The sequence below is a fragment of the Electrophorus electricus genome, chromosome 8 (assembly GCF_041902795.1).
Source record: "Electrophorus electricus isolate QZ-2024a chromosome 8, ASM4190279v1, whole genome shotgun sequence".
NCBI lineage: Eukaryota > Metazoa > Chordata > Actinopteri > Gymnotiformes > Gymnotidae > Electrophorus > Electrophorus electricus.
Window position 1 is genome coordinate 23,725,954 of NC_137504.1, and position 17,131 is coordinate 23,743,084.

The following is a 17,131-nucleotide window of genomic DNA, read 5'->3' on the forward strand; positions in this document are numbered from 1 at the left end:
ATTGCGTTAAAAGCAATCGAAATTAGGTACAATTGCTTTTCGACAGTCTTTTAATTTAATTTTAAACATAATCAACCTAAGGTAACAACACCTAAGGTAATCTTATATTAGAAATTATTCTATCATTGGTAGAAACTTTAAGAGAGAACTTCAACCACAGTTTGAGTCAAAATAATATATATATATATTGTTACACAGGTTGCGATCTGAACATGTAATATGCTACATTACAGAAGCGTTAAATTTTACAATTTTATGGTACACATTTCTGTACAAATCAGTTGCAATAAAAATTTGTATGTCTGCCTCTGTATTTATATTATTAAAAACACACCCACAGAGAAGCAGCATAGTGACAACTGGCCTCAAACCATTTTCTACTTCATTATAATTCATTTTCTGTCATTATTCCATTGCAAATTCTGTAATCAAGAAAGAGAGAGATGAGTCTGCTAAGTGGATGATTGTACTCAAAACGCACTAAAACCTCTTTTTAAAAAATACAGCATAAAGAAGAAATTCTACTGAAACTGTAGAGTTTATGGATGATGATATCTCCAAAGTAACAAAAACTATCTGTAAAACATCATCATTGATGGGTCTGGGTCCTCTTGGACCAGAGGTCCTCTCAATTCCTGATGCTGGGGACGGCCACAGAGTGGAAGGGTCTGTCATTTTTACAGTTTGGCTTTGGGGGTCTGTTCCAGCAGGGCCTTCATGTCTAGCAGGGCGTCCTCCAGGGCATGAGCCAGCCGAGTGGCGCTGGTGTCGGCACAGCTGTTGAAGGCAGAGATGGCAAAGTTGATATGCTCCTCCATGGGGTTGTAGCACACGCCATAGCCATCAGGCACCACAGGGCCGAAACACATCACACAGTCTGTCTTAGCTGGGACCTGGGGGGAGGGCATGGGGGAGGGCATGGGGGACGAAGAGAAGGAGGAACTGCAATTGGTTTTTTTAAAGAAGTTATTGACAATCTGCTTAAAAGTGATTTAAGCCGTTTTTGGCCACTAGGACTAAGACAGGAACATCACTAAATCAGGAAGACCAGGAGAAACGATGGGTCGGTTCTACCTGGCTGGTTGAAAGATTGTAATGGTTGGCCACAGCATAAGATGTGTCCATGAAGATATCCGGCAAGGCTGACAAGTCTTCGATGGCTTGTAGCTTCAGACCGAGCAAATGCCTATCAATGGCCTGCCCGCGGATTGCCTACACACACCCATGTTCATGCACGCACATGAACACACACAGGGTGTCAGCACTAAAGTTATAGTCAGAGACACATTCTTGAAACAAATCACAAAAACTTGAGCTGTGTGGGCTGACCAATCAAATGTAACATTCCAGCATAAAGCAGTGAGGTACCACTCACCATGTCTGTGTAAGCTCGGTGGGCCTTCACTGCCTTCTCGAGTAGGGCCACCTTCTCTGAGTTCTGCCAATCAAAACACCACCGCTCATATTAACATTGTTTTTGGTCATGCTACCCAATGAGAATTTGGGACTGTTTGAATTTTTAACACTTTTTATGAAAACACTAGTGGAATACAATGTGTAGCCATGTACCTGTAATACAGTCTGTAGCTGTGTAGCTGGAATACTGTGTAGCTGAAATACATTCTGTATCTGTGTAGTTGTAGCACAGCTTAGCAAGTATATCTAAAGTTGCCTCTCTGCTGTCTACATCACTCTTGCTCTGCCCATTTCAGTAATGTTCCCAGCTTCACCAACCTTTTCAACTACATGAGGATGTTCAGCCACATGCATGCTAATTAGATAATGAGATGAGTCACTGGTGTTGGGAGCTGGAAAAACCATGTAATGTGCAGTGCAATAGACTGGGAGCAGGGCTAAGAGCGAATTGATCCTCTGTCTTCGAGCATTCAGCTCATGCCAGTAGATGAAACGCTGTACACAGAGCGGTGTCCCTGAGCAGGGACATTTGAAATGATGTGAACTGTGGAAAGGCTGAGCCCAGGCGAGCCAACCTGTATGGACTGGTCGTCCATGGCCCGGACAAATGTGGCGGAGTCAACGGACGCTGAGCGGATGGTGTCGGTTCGGCCCAGTCTGAACATGCGCAGAGAGGCACTCTCGTAGGTGGCACAGCAATGCTGGTACATCCTGAGAGGTGAAGGTGCATAAACCATGGGGGTCAAAGTCTCTAAATTCAAATGGATTTATTTTAGGTTTACAATTCAGTATGTCCGATAATCTCTGTTAGCCACCATAGCGCCAGCACTATTTTAGTTATTTATGATGAAAACAAGTAACTTGGTCCAAGTAGTCCAAGTAACTCAGACTCCTGGTTCCAGCAAAGACAGCATGCATGACTGCTAACATCTGCTAATGTTTGTTAAAATCTGCCAATCTCTGCTACGCACCTGTAGTAGGCGAGCTGCAGCGCCACCTGGATGAAAGCATCAGGGCTCAACTTATATGACTTTGGGATGTTTTTACCAAAGTAGGAGAACACATGGACTTTCATATCCAAGTCTTGAACCATTCTGTGAAACAAACAAGCACACTGCTTGTAAAGAGAGCTAAGCTGAGCAGCACGTTTCTGGAGTTTGTCCTTGGCCAGAAATGTTACAAAGGCAACAAAAGCAAAAAGAGCAAAAGCTGTTATTAAATTTCTCCCTAATAGAATGGCCGGGTTCTCACTCACATGTTCATGTTCTGCTTGGCCTCCTCAATGTCCTTCTTTAGCTCTGGTGAAATGTTGAAGCATAGTTTCTGAGGCATGGGCAGTGGAGCCATTGGAGTGCGAACTATGTCGGACTTCTTCCTAATGGATTCCACCAAATTCAGCTCTTAGCAGCCACTGGCTCTGAATTCTATATTTCAAAACTTAGCACACCACCTTCAAAAACATGCATCTTAAAATGGCCTGTAAAGCCTTACTATGGCACTACGTACGTGTATTCCACTACGTGGTCAATCAGTGCCACAATTGGTGGCCCTTCAGCAGGGGCATGTTCATAGATCAAACCACATGCCCCATCCTCACCAACAATGAACTAAAACATGGGAAAAAAAACAATGCAAAACTATCAGAAGTACGGAAGCTACTGAACCCAATACTGCAACTAGTAATGATTATTTCCTCACTTCCTTTATACTTCCCTTATACTTTGCTCACATCATTACAGAAGACTTCTTCCATGCCTTTAGTATTCACTTAACAACCAGTTAAATGAACAGTTGTGATTGATACAGACATTGAGATGTGTGCACATGGGCATTTGCTTTGCACTGACCTGCAGCGTCTTGTCAAACCAGCGGTTCCCGCTGTTCCAGCGGCTTCCGCCACCATGGAGCATCTGCACGGCGGCACGGGTGCGGTACATGTCGTCTGACGCACGGGGCATGGGAGCGTCCAGGCATACGGTGAAGATGCTTTTCTGGATTGCCCGCACTGACTCCTTGTTTGTCTTGTCTGGGAAAGGAGAAAACGATCACAACACACGGTCTGGTCTTCACAACTGCACCCAGCCTGCCGGAAAAGTGGCAAACTAAACGAGACCCCGAACTATATAATAAGAGAAGTGAGATAAAACACTGTTGGAAGCCACGCTGGTCATTAGCATCTCCTACAACTTCTAAATATAAATTACCTTGGCTATGTATAGTACACTAATGCGTATGCAAACACACTCCCTGATGGCCCCTTGAGACCACCGCATGCTATTTGCACACTCCGAACCTCTAATGAGGTTGGCGTACGCCTTGCCCCAGCTGTTGCGGTGGTTGGAGGTGAGGATGCCGACCGGCTCCTTGTTGGTCTGAAGGGACGAGTTGCAGATCTTCTCCAGCTGAACGTAGAGTTGGTCCACGGTCAGGGGTGTGCAGTCACTGTTGTACACGTCCAGAACGTAGAACTACAACAGCATGGGGCAAAGAGATAGAGATACTTTGCTTAATTCCTGTTGGGGGGGGAGAAGAGAGAGAGAGCAAGAGAGAGACATGCTTAGGCTAATTTTCATAGACAGAGAGTGAAAGGGGTATCTGGTAGTACAAGAGAAACACAGAGCAGGTGGTTTAAGAATTCCAGACACTGCAGAGAAAATTCCAGCATTACTGAGTTAATATATCAGATAAATCTGCTGGACATTACGATTTACTCGCTGATGACCAGTTTTTCAGAATGTGTTCCAGAAGCCCTCCCATGTTCAACCTCACAGCTACGAACAGCAAATTCTTAATAGTGAGGACTGAAAATAACAATATGAACACGAACAACAGATGTACAAGTTCTCTCTAAAATAAAATTAAAAAAATAATAAATAAAAAAACAACAAAAAAAAAAGGACAAACCATTTTCATTATATCGAATCACCATGCCTTTGATCCATCCCAGAATGATGAAAAAAATTATACAGTAACATAGGAACGCAATGCCATTTAGACATGTTCTAGCCGACGGAACGCATGGACTCGGCTAGCACCCGCTCACCTGGAAGTTGTGCACCACAGTGATGTGCCTGGGTGGAGTCTTGTTGGAGGCGTAGTTCACCACTGAGTCGCTCTTGATGCCCGGAATGCGACAGGAGGACAGCACCCGGTAGTACTGGCTCATGCACAGGGGCCTCCCACCCAGATACTCCACTGGCAAAGTTTCACTGCATGGAAGAATAGGGCTGAAATGCATGTGTTAGGACACCTGGCCTGTGGGACAGGTGCAACGTGGTGGACTGGCCCTGTGAGAGTGGCTCGTTTTGAAGCAGTGGACAGTAGCTGGAGTCTGACTCAAGTCAGTTAGGCAGCTTTTCAACAGCTGAGAATGGAAGACTCACTCACTTGTCAATCATGGTCTTGAAATCCAAAACTCCAGCAATCAATTTTGCAGCATATCTGTGGGGATCAACGAGCAATGCACATAATGATACAAGGACACAGCCACGAAAGCCCCAAAGCTCACAGAAGACATGCGCCTATACCACATAAGCAAAAAACAGCATCACAGGAATAGGCTGTACGGCATAAACTGATAAGCAACTGGCACTGGTACTCCATATAACCAATTTTATACCTGCTGAAATTATAAACATGATTTTTGGACTGCTGCTGAGTTCAGGCCAGCGTTAAGTTAAAGGTAAAGTAAAGATTTACTAAATAAAAACCTGGAGTCATATCAGCAGTTTGTGGGTGTGACAGCAGTTCTCTGAATAACTGAGCTCACTGGGTTAGTGTGTACATCGTGTTAGTGTGTACAAAGGTCAGTGTTCCAGCTGTATTATTAGACATGGACACACAGATCCTGACAGAGATTTTGCTCAGGCAAAACATTAAATGCCATGTTTTAAGTTATTACACAGCTTATGCCTTACCTAACATACTAATTTGTTTATATAGTTTTTTATTTATATTTTACATTTTCATTTATCATTTTTATTTGCCCTAAATCTCTTTACAAAAAGCTAAATACTGTATAAAATCATTCAGACTTCAGTTATTTCAGTTAGTTCTCAGTGAGTGACCAGTTAAACTCCTGTATTTTAAGCCATACATTTGACTATACATGGCTATATTGATACAGTGACCTCACCTTATTTGACCCTGGCGGTCACTAAATTCTAAGCGGGGAAGTACAACTCCAGGGCTCGAGTGGATGACCACAGGCATCCGGTAGTCCAGATAGGCCATCTGTAACCACCAGTCAGAGAGCTACGGAGGAAGGGAAAAAGCCAATGATACAAAAGGGATGGAAGAGATATCACGGAAATGACAGTAATACAGGGAGCTAGGAAGTGATCATTTAAATTAGCTGCAGTATTATGTAATACAGAATGAAGAAAGTAAACATATTTATAAAGTTGGGCATATAAAATACATGTAAAATAAGTTGCCCCAGACAGGGAAGAAACTCTTGGCGAAATTTGTCAAAGAGCATAGCTATTATAAAACCAGAGCTATTAAAATGAGAAGTCTGAGATTGCAGAAGCTTGGTTGAGTAGTTCAGGGAGCATGTGTTTGCAAATATCTCACTACTTAGTCCAGGATGAGCCACCTCATTACTCCCACATCTTTGTTCTGCACATCCCAAGAGCACTTCTGCCTGCAGCATCGGACGTGACCGCCCACTCCACCCGTGCAGCATCCTACCCAGTTCTCCGCCTTGTGAGCGCGGCGCTCCAGGCCTTGCTGCAGCCTCTCTCCTACGCCCCCTGGTCTTTGGAACTCTTCCACCAGTGTCCGTGTTTGGTTCAGCTCCTCCGACTCTATGATAGGCTCCAGCACAGCCAGGTAGCGATCGCATGTCTGGTTCAGCGGTGGCACAGGCAGTTTAGGAAGACCCTCCTGGTGGGTCAGGTAGCGTCCTGGGATCCTTGTCAGAGACACTGGCTTCACAAGGCAGGAGGGCTTGGTCATGCCAGCCTTTGACTACATAAAACAATGGTGGCCCAAGAAAATAAAAGACATATGTTTTTGACATAAAATCATATTCTACCTAATGAAAAAAACAACAACAACACAGACAGTATAATCTAAATATAAAATAAATGTAAATGTTGTTAAGTGCTTAATGTTGCTCTAATATTAATATAAAATTGAACTTGCAGCGTGTACACTGTTATTATTTACTGTGCATGTCACATTAAAAGCAAGATTTCTAGCTAATTATTTTACCTCAGATTTAATGTTAGAGGTAAATCGATGGAAGGATACCTTGTTGGTCAACAGAACTAGCTAGCTAGCTACCTAGTTAGCATAGTTTCTAAACCGTCATTACTGACACCAGGTAATAAGTAAACGTAGCGTGATCTACTTTAAGTACAACGAGCAAAAGGTTTTGCTAGAGAAACAAGCATTACCGTCATAAAACCTACAATAAAAAAACAACCTACCGCAATTAAAAATCCTGTCAACTGGATATTCAATAGAACTTGCAGTGAACTCCGTAACGTCAGTTCCAAAGGTTTGTTTGTTTGTGCATAACGTAAGATTACTGTCACTGCCTACCCTTAGCCGGCTATGATGCTATGCTAGCTATCTACATTGCTAAATGATAAAAGTGCAACATCATTAGATAGCTAGCTAACAGCAAACAGTTTTTCATTATTTCATAGCTAGCTGTCATTTACCTTCCCACAAGTATAGCTTATAGCTAACAGGATAGCTCCACCATGACAATTGTCTCTACTCACCATGGCCCTGGCCCTGGCCAGGATACCCAGAAAAGTCATAATGTGACGTTCTTCCACTTAATCGTCCCCGGTATCAGGATTCTGCTCATGCGAAAGGACGAGGACCTTCTGAGAAACAGCCCCTTTCTTTGAACAATTTCGTTGCTGCAGGTCTTGCACTTCGCATAATCACTGGGAGGCGCTATAGCAGCATAGCTGACCACCACAGACATATGAAATCCACATAGTTAAACTAATCGTTGTAGTAGGCACATGTCTGTTACACATAGGTTTTACCTAGCTAGCTAGTTAGCTAACTACGATAGTACTAATCATGGTAATGTTAGCTAGCTAGCTAGTTAATTAATTGGTTTCTCGCATTCGGTAAAAAGTATAAATAACAATATTCTGACATTATTTACCTTGTATGATGAATTTTTATTTACTGAGAACGAACAATGCGCAGACAAATCAGATTTTACCTTAACTAACAGCTACATTGTTTACCTTTTTCAGCATGCGAACATATCTGGAGGTTAAAGTTGAAAGGTCATGTTGTCAAGTTTGCCTCAGCCTTCAATAAACATGGCGGAGACTGACCAGCAGTCAGGTAGCTGTTTTAATTATATTACTTCTGAATTCCAGCAAGGTTTGTTTTACTTTCGTTTATAGAGGATATCTATTGTTATACTCAATAATCCATTCTTCCCATATAATAACTTGAGGACAGACATGTTAAATAGCAAGAGTTTGACCACACCTCATTCAATTCGACTGAATGGTAGCTAGCTAGCTAGCTAGCTAATTAAATAGCTTATCAATTAGATACATGTTTGCAACTAGCTAGCAATTTAGCACGTATTTTTAAATCTGATTATATTTCAGACCACACTTCTGAATCATATGACATATAAATGCAACAGTGGCATGGGTCTACACACTCCCAGGATGTTTTTAAATAGCCAATTTGCTGAAGTTGAACTTGACATGTGGAGTAGGTAACCTACGCTAGCTAGCGCTAATTCTCTGTCGGTTTGTTGCTACAGCCGAAAAGCTCGTTACGTTACTGCACTTTTGTTTGCTAATGTTGTTTGGTCCAAATAACAATATTTCATTAAACGTAGTGTATTGGTTAGTGGTGTCTCTTTGATATCAGAACGTAGATGGCTAGCTAGGTTAGCTAAGTAACTAGCTTGGTGCTCCCTGGGAACAGTCTTGGTTTGCTCCGTTACTTATGTGTGCTAAATGCCTGAGATTTGGAAAAAACTGAAAAACGTTTACCCCGTTACACAGCGTAACGCTGAACTTTCATACTCTTTCAACAGACAGCACAGTAGTTTGAGCTGTTGGCTTTGCTAAGGCAAAATATGGATTTTCAGACTGAGATCTTTCTGCATAGCTCTTCCTTCATGTGTTTATCAGCATTTTCTCTCATGTCAAGAATAATATAGCTTGAAACCTAAACACATTGTGCTAGTTAAACAGAAAATAGACTCCATGGATAGAACTTTATCACACAATCTTATAAGTAGGCTACATAATAATATTGGTACTTCCTTAGTGTTGGCCAAAAGAAAATGCATATTGTCAGCCTGCAGATGACTCTTTGGGGTAGGGCCATTGGCACAGAGAATTAAACTTGCAGGTCACAAGAGAGGAGCATTTGGCCTGTAAAGCGCAATGTAACAGCTGTAAAAAGCTGATGACTGGATGTAAAATCTAGGTCACAAGAGGCCTGTGAAAGGCAGTTGTCTTTTACACTAAAAACATGATGCGATGCTTTCTATTGTGTTAGTTAAATCTCTGCAGCAGCCACTTGCTTTTTGGGATGCTTATAGCAGCCACTGATCCACAGCAGATTTGCCAGACCCTCTAAATAACCAGGGCCCAGTTTCCCAAAAGCACCATAGTGTTAAGATCATTTTAAATGTGAGAGTGTGTTCAGTGTAATATTCATTCTGCCAGATAATCTTTGTGTTATGATGCTTTTGGGAACCTCAGCCCTGATCTAGGCTAGATAAAGTTTGCTATCTTTATTGGTAAATATATTGGGTTCAGTTGAACTAGTTACTGAATTCGTAACTAGTTTTTTAGTTTCATTCTGATCTCATTTCTCTTCTATTTGTCCACCTGATAAGTCTAGTATTTAAGCATAGAAAGCTTGGTTTGAGGGTTAGGTGCCATTAATGAGCTAGAGTTTGGCTAGAGTTCTTGAACATTCTATGGCTTTGTGTTATGTCAGATTCTTATCAAGTAAAGAGATTTGTGTCTCAGTGATGGTATCTTGCTTTAAACGGTTCTAAATGAACACAAAGCCAGCTCGCAATCCAGGTGGCAGCGAGTGCAACCATAGCAACCAGAAAGGCTATCGGTTTTAACCTCTCCCTGTGCTGTTTGCCCAGGTGCCCCTGCAGAAGATGACAGTCCTGCTGCTTATGCCAACTTCAACTTCCAACTGCCGAAGAAGCAGATCAGCATGGTGCCTGACATGGGCAAATGGAAGAGGTCTCAGGTAGGTGGTCCCAGGGGGCGGAGCCACTCTCACCTCTGTCATAATCAAGTCTGAGTGGCATCTATTCAGAACACCCCTTTCTTGTGTGTGTAGTTAATCAGACCCATTAAAAAACCCCAGAACTAACCAAACTAAGTCTCGTCAGGTGGTCTACAGCGGCAATTATTTCCAGCTGAACAGTAAAAGCTTATCGTAAGACATTCCTTCTGGGGACTCGTGCTCATTAAAGAACATCTGTCAAGCCGTTTAAAAAAATCAAGTTACATGGTCTCTGCTCTCGCCGACGTCATCTCCGTGTTTCCTGTGCGTGTGTAGGCGTATGCGGATTACATAGGTTTCATTCTGACTCTGAACGAGGCGGTGAAAGGCAAGCAGCTCACGTGTGCATACCCATGTTCAGAGGTAGGAGCGCTGTTAGGCATCATCCGTGTTACACACCCTAACTGCATGTGATTGGCTGATGAATTGCAAGATGGCAAGTTTTATTGGCTGGTTGCCAGAGAAGACTGATGTGCTGTTTAACAGCGTAATCCCATTTTTAAAACCTATTTGATGTACATGTCTTATTTAGAAATAATTTCTTACTTTCTCTCTTGCTATCTTATTGTTCCATACCTTCTGTCTTGTTTCTTCCTTTTGCCTTTGTCTGTTCTGCCGTGTTTTTCTTTTCTTTCTGACGGTGTCTCTCCCGTGTCCATGTTAGACAGTGAAGAAGTTGCTGTCACTCCTGGGAACCTTAGATCGCTGGATAGATGAGACCCCCCCTGTGGACCAGCCCTCCCGCTTTGGCAATAAGGCTTATCGCACCTGGTACGCCAAACTAGACCAGGTACACACTTATCAAGACTTGCAAATGTGATATTTAATTTGCAGTAATTGTTGTAATGCAATTTGCTGTTGGAATGTCAATGTTAGCATAGTCCTCAACTTATTTTGTAACAGCTGTATGCACGCGTCTTTGTGTGCACTTGTCTGCGTGCATGTGTGTATGTACGTGTGTGTGTGTGTGTGTGTGTATATGTATGTATGTATGTATGTATGTATGCGTGTGCGTGCATGTGTGTGTTCAGGAGGCCGAGACTCTGGTCTCCGATATTCTACCGTCTAACCTCAGCGCTGCAGCTCCAGAGATTGCTGTGTACCTGAAAGAAGCTGTGGGAAACTCCACCAGGATTGACTATGGCACAGGTGTGCTCCCACAGCACTACTGTTGCCCACATCATAGTAAAAGAACTGGAGAAATGCATGTTTGCTGAGCTTTAACAAAAGGACATGACAAACCTAGTTTTGTCAGGCTTCTCAAATTTGCTGTATAGGAAAGTTTTTTAGCATTTTATATACTTCTGCATTTTCAAATTGTGATTAAATGTAAATGTCTTTTTATCAGCCACATGTCAGACAGTGCACTTTAATGCTTCTTTTGTAAACCTCATTTGTTTCTGGGTAGATTCTTTCTCCATAAATGAGTATTAGCTGACCTAACTATTGACATGAGGACACATTTTTGATAGGTCCACTAGGGGGCAATGTTGAAGCAAAATTGCCAAAGCGCCTCCTGTTTCCCCAGCAAATACCTACGTGTTGTACTTTATTCAACATTGTTTCCAGTGTTGTCTTCTTTTAATATGATATCCAAAATGTAAATTTCTGTATCATTCCATTGCAAGTACACACACACACCCTTTAGAATACATAGTGTGTGTGTGTGTGTGTGTGTGTGTGTGTGTGTGTGTGTGTGTGTGTGTGTGTGTGTTGGTCGGGGGGGGGGGGGGGGGTGTTTGCAGGTCATGAAGCTGCCTTTGCTGCGTTCCTCTGCTGTCTTTGCAAAGTTGGGGCTCTCCGGGTGGAAGACCAGTTGGCGATAATTTTTAAAGTCTTTGACAGGTTAGCTATGGGATGAAAATTATGGTTCATATTCTTATCCTTACTCTCCACAGTAGACATCAGTCAAAATAGCTCCTGTTTAGAAGTTTCCAATATAGATATAAAATGTTATAGCTGTGGCTGTAAATAGACAAAGGTACATAAGGACATGTCCATTCTTCCCATTTTGTTTGGTAATAAGCAATTTATTACTCTACCATGTTGCATTTGAGGCATTAGATTGGGAAAAGTGCTGCATGTGATGCTCATTTGCATGTTAATGAGTAGCGGCCTATGATTGACCCAGGTATCTCCAAGTGATGCGGAAACTGCAGAAGACCTACAGAATGGAGCCAGCGGGGAGCCAAGGAGTGTGGGGGCTCGACGACTTCCAGTTCCTACCCTTCATATGGGGCAGCTCTCAACTCATAGGTGACTGCCTCTCCACTTAATGCCATTGTAGCTTCAGCTCAAAGCCCCGTGTGCCACCGTCCTCGCTCTTGTTGTGGTGTTGTATGGGAATGAAAAGAAGATACTAAAATTACATAAGCCTGTTTGTTTTGATGAAGCCAGACATTAAAAATGAATAGTTCTTTCTCTTATTGGCCTCTGTTAATAAAGAATGATTCAATGTGACCATAGGTCAGATGTATTGGAGTACTCCTACTAGCCCTGGCCATTTCTTTGACTGCATATAGTAGCTGTTACCATTTTGAGTGGTTAAGCCTTCTTGCTTTTGTAGTGTGTAATGGATTTGATACAACTCGCTGAGCTTGGTTTGCAAGTAGTTTGGCTCTTGATTCAGAGCAAGTCATATTCTTGCTCTAGAGAGAGTGAAATTTGCCATTGCCAGCACTGCATTCAGAGTTGTGGGGTGGGGAGGGAGACACCTGCTGGTGGCTTTGAGGAAGTGTACTGTGTTCACTCTCTCGCCATTGCAGACCACCCCACCCTGGAGCCCCGGCACTTTGTGGAGGAGAAGGTGGTGAATGAGCACCACCAGGACTACATGTTCCTGGAATGCATCAAGTTCATCAACGAGGTGTGTGTGTGTGTGTGTGTGTGTGTGTGAGTGAGTGAGTGCTTTCAGGGTGGGGAGGGGGGGGGTGTGTCTCAGGTGGTGTCTTCTTTTAGCAGGGCCTGATCTAAATAAGACACCAAGGAGGAGGAGGAAAAAGGAGGTCAGAGGGAATTATGGGATTGAATGTAAGGAGAATGTTTCTCCAGGACATGTGGACAAGGCAGGAGAAGACTCATCTGAGCATTGTTCAGGCAACCCCTCTAGCTAACTGTGCTAAATAGTGAACTTTGACTGGTTTACAGGGGATTGGTTCATTTCACTGTATGTAATAGGGTTTTTGTATTTTCTGAATATACTCTGCTTTGAATGTATGTTTGTGTATGTGCATGTTTGTGTGCATGTGTGCATAAATATGAAAGTATGTATATTTGAGTGTGTGTATGTGCGCGCGCGCTTGTGTGTGTGTGGGGGGGGGGGGAGATGAGAGGATGCTGCAGCTGTGGCTACAGTGTGACTCAACTTCCCAGAATGCAGAAAGGAGGGTGGGGGGAGCTTGGTAGTGTAGGAGTGGTGTAATGCAGATTTCTTCCAGCTTACGGTACACTATAACCCAGCTGCCCCTCCCCTCTCTCTTCCCCCTCTCTCTGTCTCTCCATTTCTCTTTCTCTCTCTCTCTCTCTCACTTTCTTCCCCCTTCCCCTCTCATGCTCACTCCCTCTCTCTGTCTCTCTCTCTCTGTGCTCTATTACATGTTTGAACATGCCTTGCTCTGTATTGCTCTGTGCCATTCCTGAGAGAGCCTTCTAACACACATGTGCCCAACACACACTTAACTCAAACATACTCTTTTTGCACTTACACATCTCTCTCTCTCTCTCTCTCTCTCTCTCTCTCTCTCTCTCTCTCTCTCTCTCTCTCTCTCAGGGAGGTCATGTGTGGAGCACTCTGCCCACATGAGTCATTTCCTTCCCTACATGCTGTTGTGAATCACTCGCTCCCCAACCCCCTCTACACACACTCTCTACGTCTCTCTCATTTTCTCTCTCACTCACATGCTCTCTCTCTCTCTCTCTCTAACGCCTTCTCTCGCTCCGTCTCTCAACTCTGTGGAGGGATGCTGGGCCCCACTGGAAAGTCCAGCCTCTGGAGGGCAATCTGGGGAAGTGTGTGTGTGTGTGTGTGTGTGTGTAAAGCCACACAGCACTCCCATTCATGGGTTCGTCTATCCTTATGGCAGAGGGTCCAGCCTCCCTCCGCTATCGGCCCAGAACTACAGTCCCTACTAATATTACTATTAGTGCTGAAGCCCTTTCTATTACTTACCTTACAACTCTAATTACCACTTACCACTGCAATTACTCCCATCTTCTCCTTTCATACAACACATTCCAGCACCTTCTGCCTACTGTACTTCCAGGGTGTTTCATTAGCAGTAATGGCTACCCTCTCCTCCCAGTTCTCCTTTTACTCTCTGCTCCAGGCTGCGGCTGACTTTTAGGCTCTTACAAAAAACTCTTATCTGGTCTTATTTACTCCTATCTAATCTTATCTGTTTTATCTAATAGGGACAGAGGGTCAAATACTGTGTGTGTGTGTGTGTGTGTGTGTGTGTCTGTGTGTGTGTCTGTCTTTATATAGGCAACATTACCAACACTTCCCACCCCAAGCACCAAAAACACTTTCCACATGGAATCCTAATATATTTTCCTCCAGCAAATAGGCTTATTTTTTCAGCCTAGTAGACTACAGAGGTATTTCATTTAAAAGCCCCCTTTAGGTTCTGGTTTCTCTCACTCATCCTCCTTCTCCTCGCCTGTGGTTGGTTTTCTGCAGATGAAAACAGGACCCTTTGCTGAGCACTCCAACCAGCTCTGGAACATCAGTGCTGTGCCCACCTGGGCCAAAGTCAACCAAGGCCTGATACGAATGTACAAAGCTGAAGTAAGTGTCAAGTCATCAGAAAACACACACAGATCCACATACACCCGTACACACACCCATTTATCCATCATAATGGTACACTGGCTGAAGTTATTCCTGAAGTGCTCGTGGTGTGTTTACCAGCAGTCAGAGTCAAGAGTGTTCCTCTTTACTGGAAAAATCAGAGCGTCACTTCTGCGGAGCTGGGAGAAAGCTCTGGAGAGAATAGGGAAGTGACTGCTCTTCAGCTTGTGCCACTTTCTTGGAGTCTTTTTGTTCTAAGTGTGAGAAAATATAGAGGAAAGCATTCAACCAAGTTAACTCAACATCAACTCAAAGCAGTCTGTAAAGTTGCAGGGCCAGATAGGGAAGGGTAAGGGTTAAGTTAGTGAATTTGTATGTGTGTATGTGTGTGCCATGCGTGTGTAAGAACTGAAGGCCCCACCCCCTCTTCCAGAGCCACATCCTGTGGTGTTAAGAGGGAAGGCTTGCTGCCCCGCCCCTCCCTCAGCAGAGAGCTAGACTATGGGGCCGTTCTGTCTGCCAACTTCCCCACCCCCACTAAGCCAAGCCCTCCTCTCTCTCACACACACACACACACACACAGGCATGCTCTCTTCAGCTGCTTTTGCAGACCTCAGTGTGCCTTGTGAAGCTGACTACTACTACATCTAAAAATATTTTTACATTTAGGGCAGTAAAAATGTGTGCTCTTGTGATATATATCACATCACATCTGCCTGATGTGAAAGATACAAATGATTGACTTACACAACTAATTAATAACTTATTTTATTGTTCTTTTGTGTAGCTACATTGCTGGTGATTTTTTCAGTAGTCCCAGAACACACGAATACATCTTTTGACCTTTCTCAGGATCACAGACTGGCGAAAGCCAGCTCCATTCTGTTTGCCATTATCACTGACCTCATAGAGAATGGGATGTCATGGTACTGTCTGACAAGGTCTCTGATGTTCTAAAGAAAATCACTTTTTTTGTGACTGCAAATATTTCATTTGTTAATGTGAAGTTATGACTCTCTGTCCCTCTCTCCGACTGTCTTTCTCCTCTCTTCCGTCTCTGCTGTCTATGCCTGTTCCCTCCTGCAGTGTCTAGAGAAGTTCCCTGTCATCCAGCACTTCAAGTTTGGCAGCCTGCTTTCCATCCAGCCTGTGAAACCGTGAATGACTGCAGGAAGAGCCAATCAGAGAGCACAACCAAAGCTCAACCTCAGAACAAACTACCCACCCCCCACCACCTCCACAATCACAAGGCCCAATATTTACCTACTGCTCAAACTAATAGATGTGCCTACATTCGAAATCCTTCTTCAATACCAAGTCAACATGGCTGTTACTCAGTTAAAAGATGAATTTCTTATAGATGTATTTTCTATGTTCCCCCAAGCTGGAAATCGAAAGAATCAGTTTATGGTGTTCTAGGCCGAACTATAGCCCATGACGCAATAATAATTATGTGCATTTTCATGATCTACAACATTCATATTTATTTATGTAAATACATATGAGGAGTAAAGCTTGCCTAAATCTAGATACAGGCTTGGGTTTGGTTTGACATGTGGGAAACAAAAGCCGGTTTATTAATATCCCTTTCATTTAGATTGTGTAATGATATTTGACAAATGGATGCTTAGAGTTGCGTGTGCATTTATCTCGAAAACGAGTGTTTAGCGTGGCTTTATTGACTTGGTCATTGTTTGTCAAAGTTGCTGGACCCTTCTTTTGCTGTGAATGCGAGTTCGTTTTGCACCGATGTCATTTCGTCACTGTACGCCATTAATAACCCGTTGACCATTTTAATCTTAATGTAATGTTTTATTTTTGCTGCGGTTGAATTCATACTGCTAATCGTCTAGGCAGTACGACCAAGAAACACCTGGGGGGAAAAAGGTATACAGAGAATGTGTGTCGTAGTCTTCCATTCGAAAACGAGACATTTGATTCACATAAAGCAGCGCTGGAGGAAGCACACTTGATGACAACCAGGTTTCATATGTAAATAAATGGCTTTAAATTGGTCTTGCACCATTTCTCCCTTTTTGCGCGAAGGGACTTTGCGTCCACATAAGTGTCACGTGGTAGCCTACGCTAACCAGGTAGTGACGATACTGTTAGAGCTGTGATTACATGTCCACAAGTTGGAACGATTCAAGTAATGCCAAAATGTTATCCGAAACGCGCTTGCCTCCCATGCTTACTAACTACAGAACTAATAGCAAAGTATTTTCCTATAAATAGCTGGTTAATCCTGTAATATGTGGTAAAACTCCAGATCTCGATTATGACCGATATTCACGCACAATAACATTCTAAGGCTATTGTGTAATTACAAACACGCATGTGTATGCATAAACTCCTAATTAAGGGACCGTTTTCCTTGTACCGTCGTCAGCACAGCAGTTTGGACCTTGAACAGAACCTTTTGGGTGTACACTCTTGAGAATCTTGGGGGGAAAAAACATGAAAATTTAGAAACGTAAAACTGAAGGCGCTTGTTCGATAACTTGTTTCCAAAAAAAACAACTTTAACTCAAGGACATCACATTCAAATAAATGCTTTTAATTTTCAAAAAGCAATTTACTTGAATCCTTTTAATCTGCTATATTAAACAATGACTTCGTTCTGATATTTCGTCTTTGGCCTACTTTGCACTTTAATTTTAC

The 17,131-nt window shown here is 43.0% G+C and overlaps 2 protein-coding genes across 5 annotated transcripts; one reads left to right on the forward strand and one right to left on the reverse strand.

Moving 5' to 3' along the window:
* Nucleotides 1-166: 166 nt before the first annotated feature.
* crata (carnitine O-acetyltransferase a) lies at nucleotides 167-7,292 on the reverse strand. Of its 3 annotated transcripts, none has more exons than XM_035527097.2 (14): nucleotides 7,152-7,292; nucleotides 6,109-6,387; nucleotides 5,552-5,670; nucleotides 4,804-4,857; nucleotides 4,460-4,625; nucleotides 3,710-3,884; nucleotides 3,264-3,442; nucleotides 2,923-3,023; nucleotides 2,672-2,791; nucleotides 2,388-2,510; nucleotides 1,992-2,127; nucleotides 1,376-1,438; nucleotides 1,075-1,212; nucleotides 167-893 (listed from the first exon to the last, which is right to left on the reverse strand). In XM_035527097.2, the coding sequence occupies exons 1-14, from the start codon at nucleotides 7,188-7,190 to the stop codon at nucleotides 678-680; spliced, it is 1,908 nt and encodes a 635-aa protein (XP_035382990.1). In that variant the 5' UTR covers nucleotides 7,191-7,292; the 3' UTR covers nucleotides 167-677. The 3 variants fall into 3 exon arrangements, with proteins under 3 accessions (XP_035382990.1, XP_081575565.1, XP_081575566.1); XM_081719439.1 differs by lacking the exon at nucleotides 7,152-7,292 and adding an exon at nucleotides 6,852-7,102; XM_081719440.1 differs by lacking the exon at nucleotides 7,152-7,292 and having other exon boundaries at nucleotides 5,992-6,131.
* Nucleotides 7,168-16,485, forward strand: ptpa (protein phosphatase 2 phosphatase activator). Of its 2 annotated transcripts, XM_026998527.3 has the most exons (11): nucleotides 7,168-7,301; nucleotides 7,647-7,740; nucleotides 9,533-9,642; nucleotides 9,958-10,044; nucleotides 10,346-10,471; nucleotides 10,713-10,830; nucleotides 11,427-11,526; nucleotides 11,813-11,937; nucleotides 12,447-12,547; nucleotides 14,360-14,467; nucleotides 15,557-16,485. In XM_026998527.3, the coding sequence occupies exons 2-11, from the start codon at nucleotides 7,683-7,685 to the stop codon at nucleotides 15,629-15,631; spliced, it is 1,008 nt and encodes a 335-aa protein (XP_026854328.2). In that variant the 5' UTR covers nucleotides 7,168-7,301; nucleotides 7,647-7,682; the 3' UTR covers nucleotides 15,632-16,485. The 2 variants fall into 2 exon arrangements, with proteins under 2 accessions (XP_026854328.2, XP_081575567.1); XM_081719441.1 differs by lacking the exon at nucleotides 9,958-10,044.
* Nucleotides 16,486-17,131: the final 646 nt, after the last annotated feature.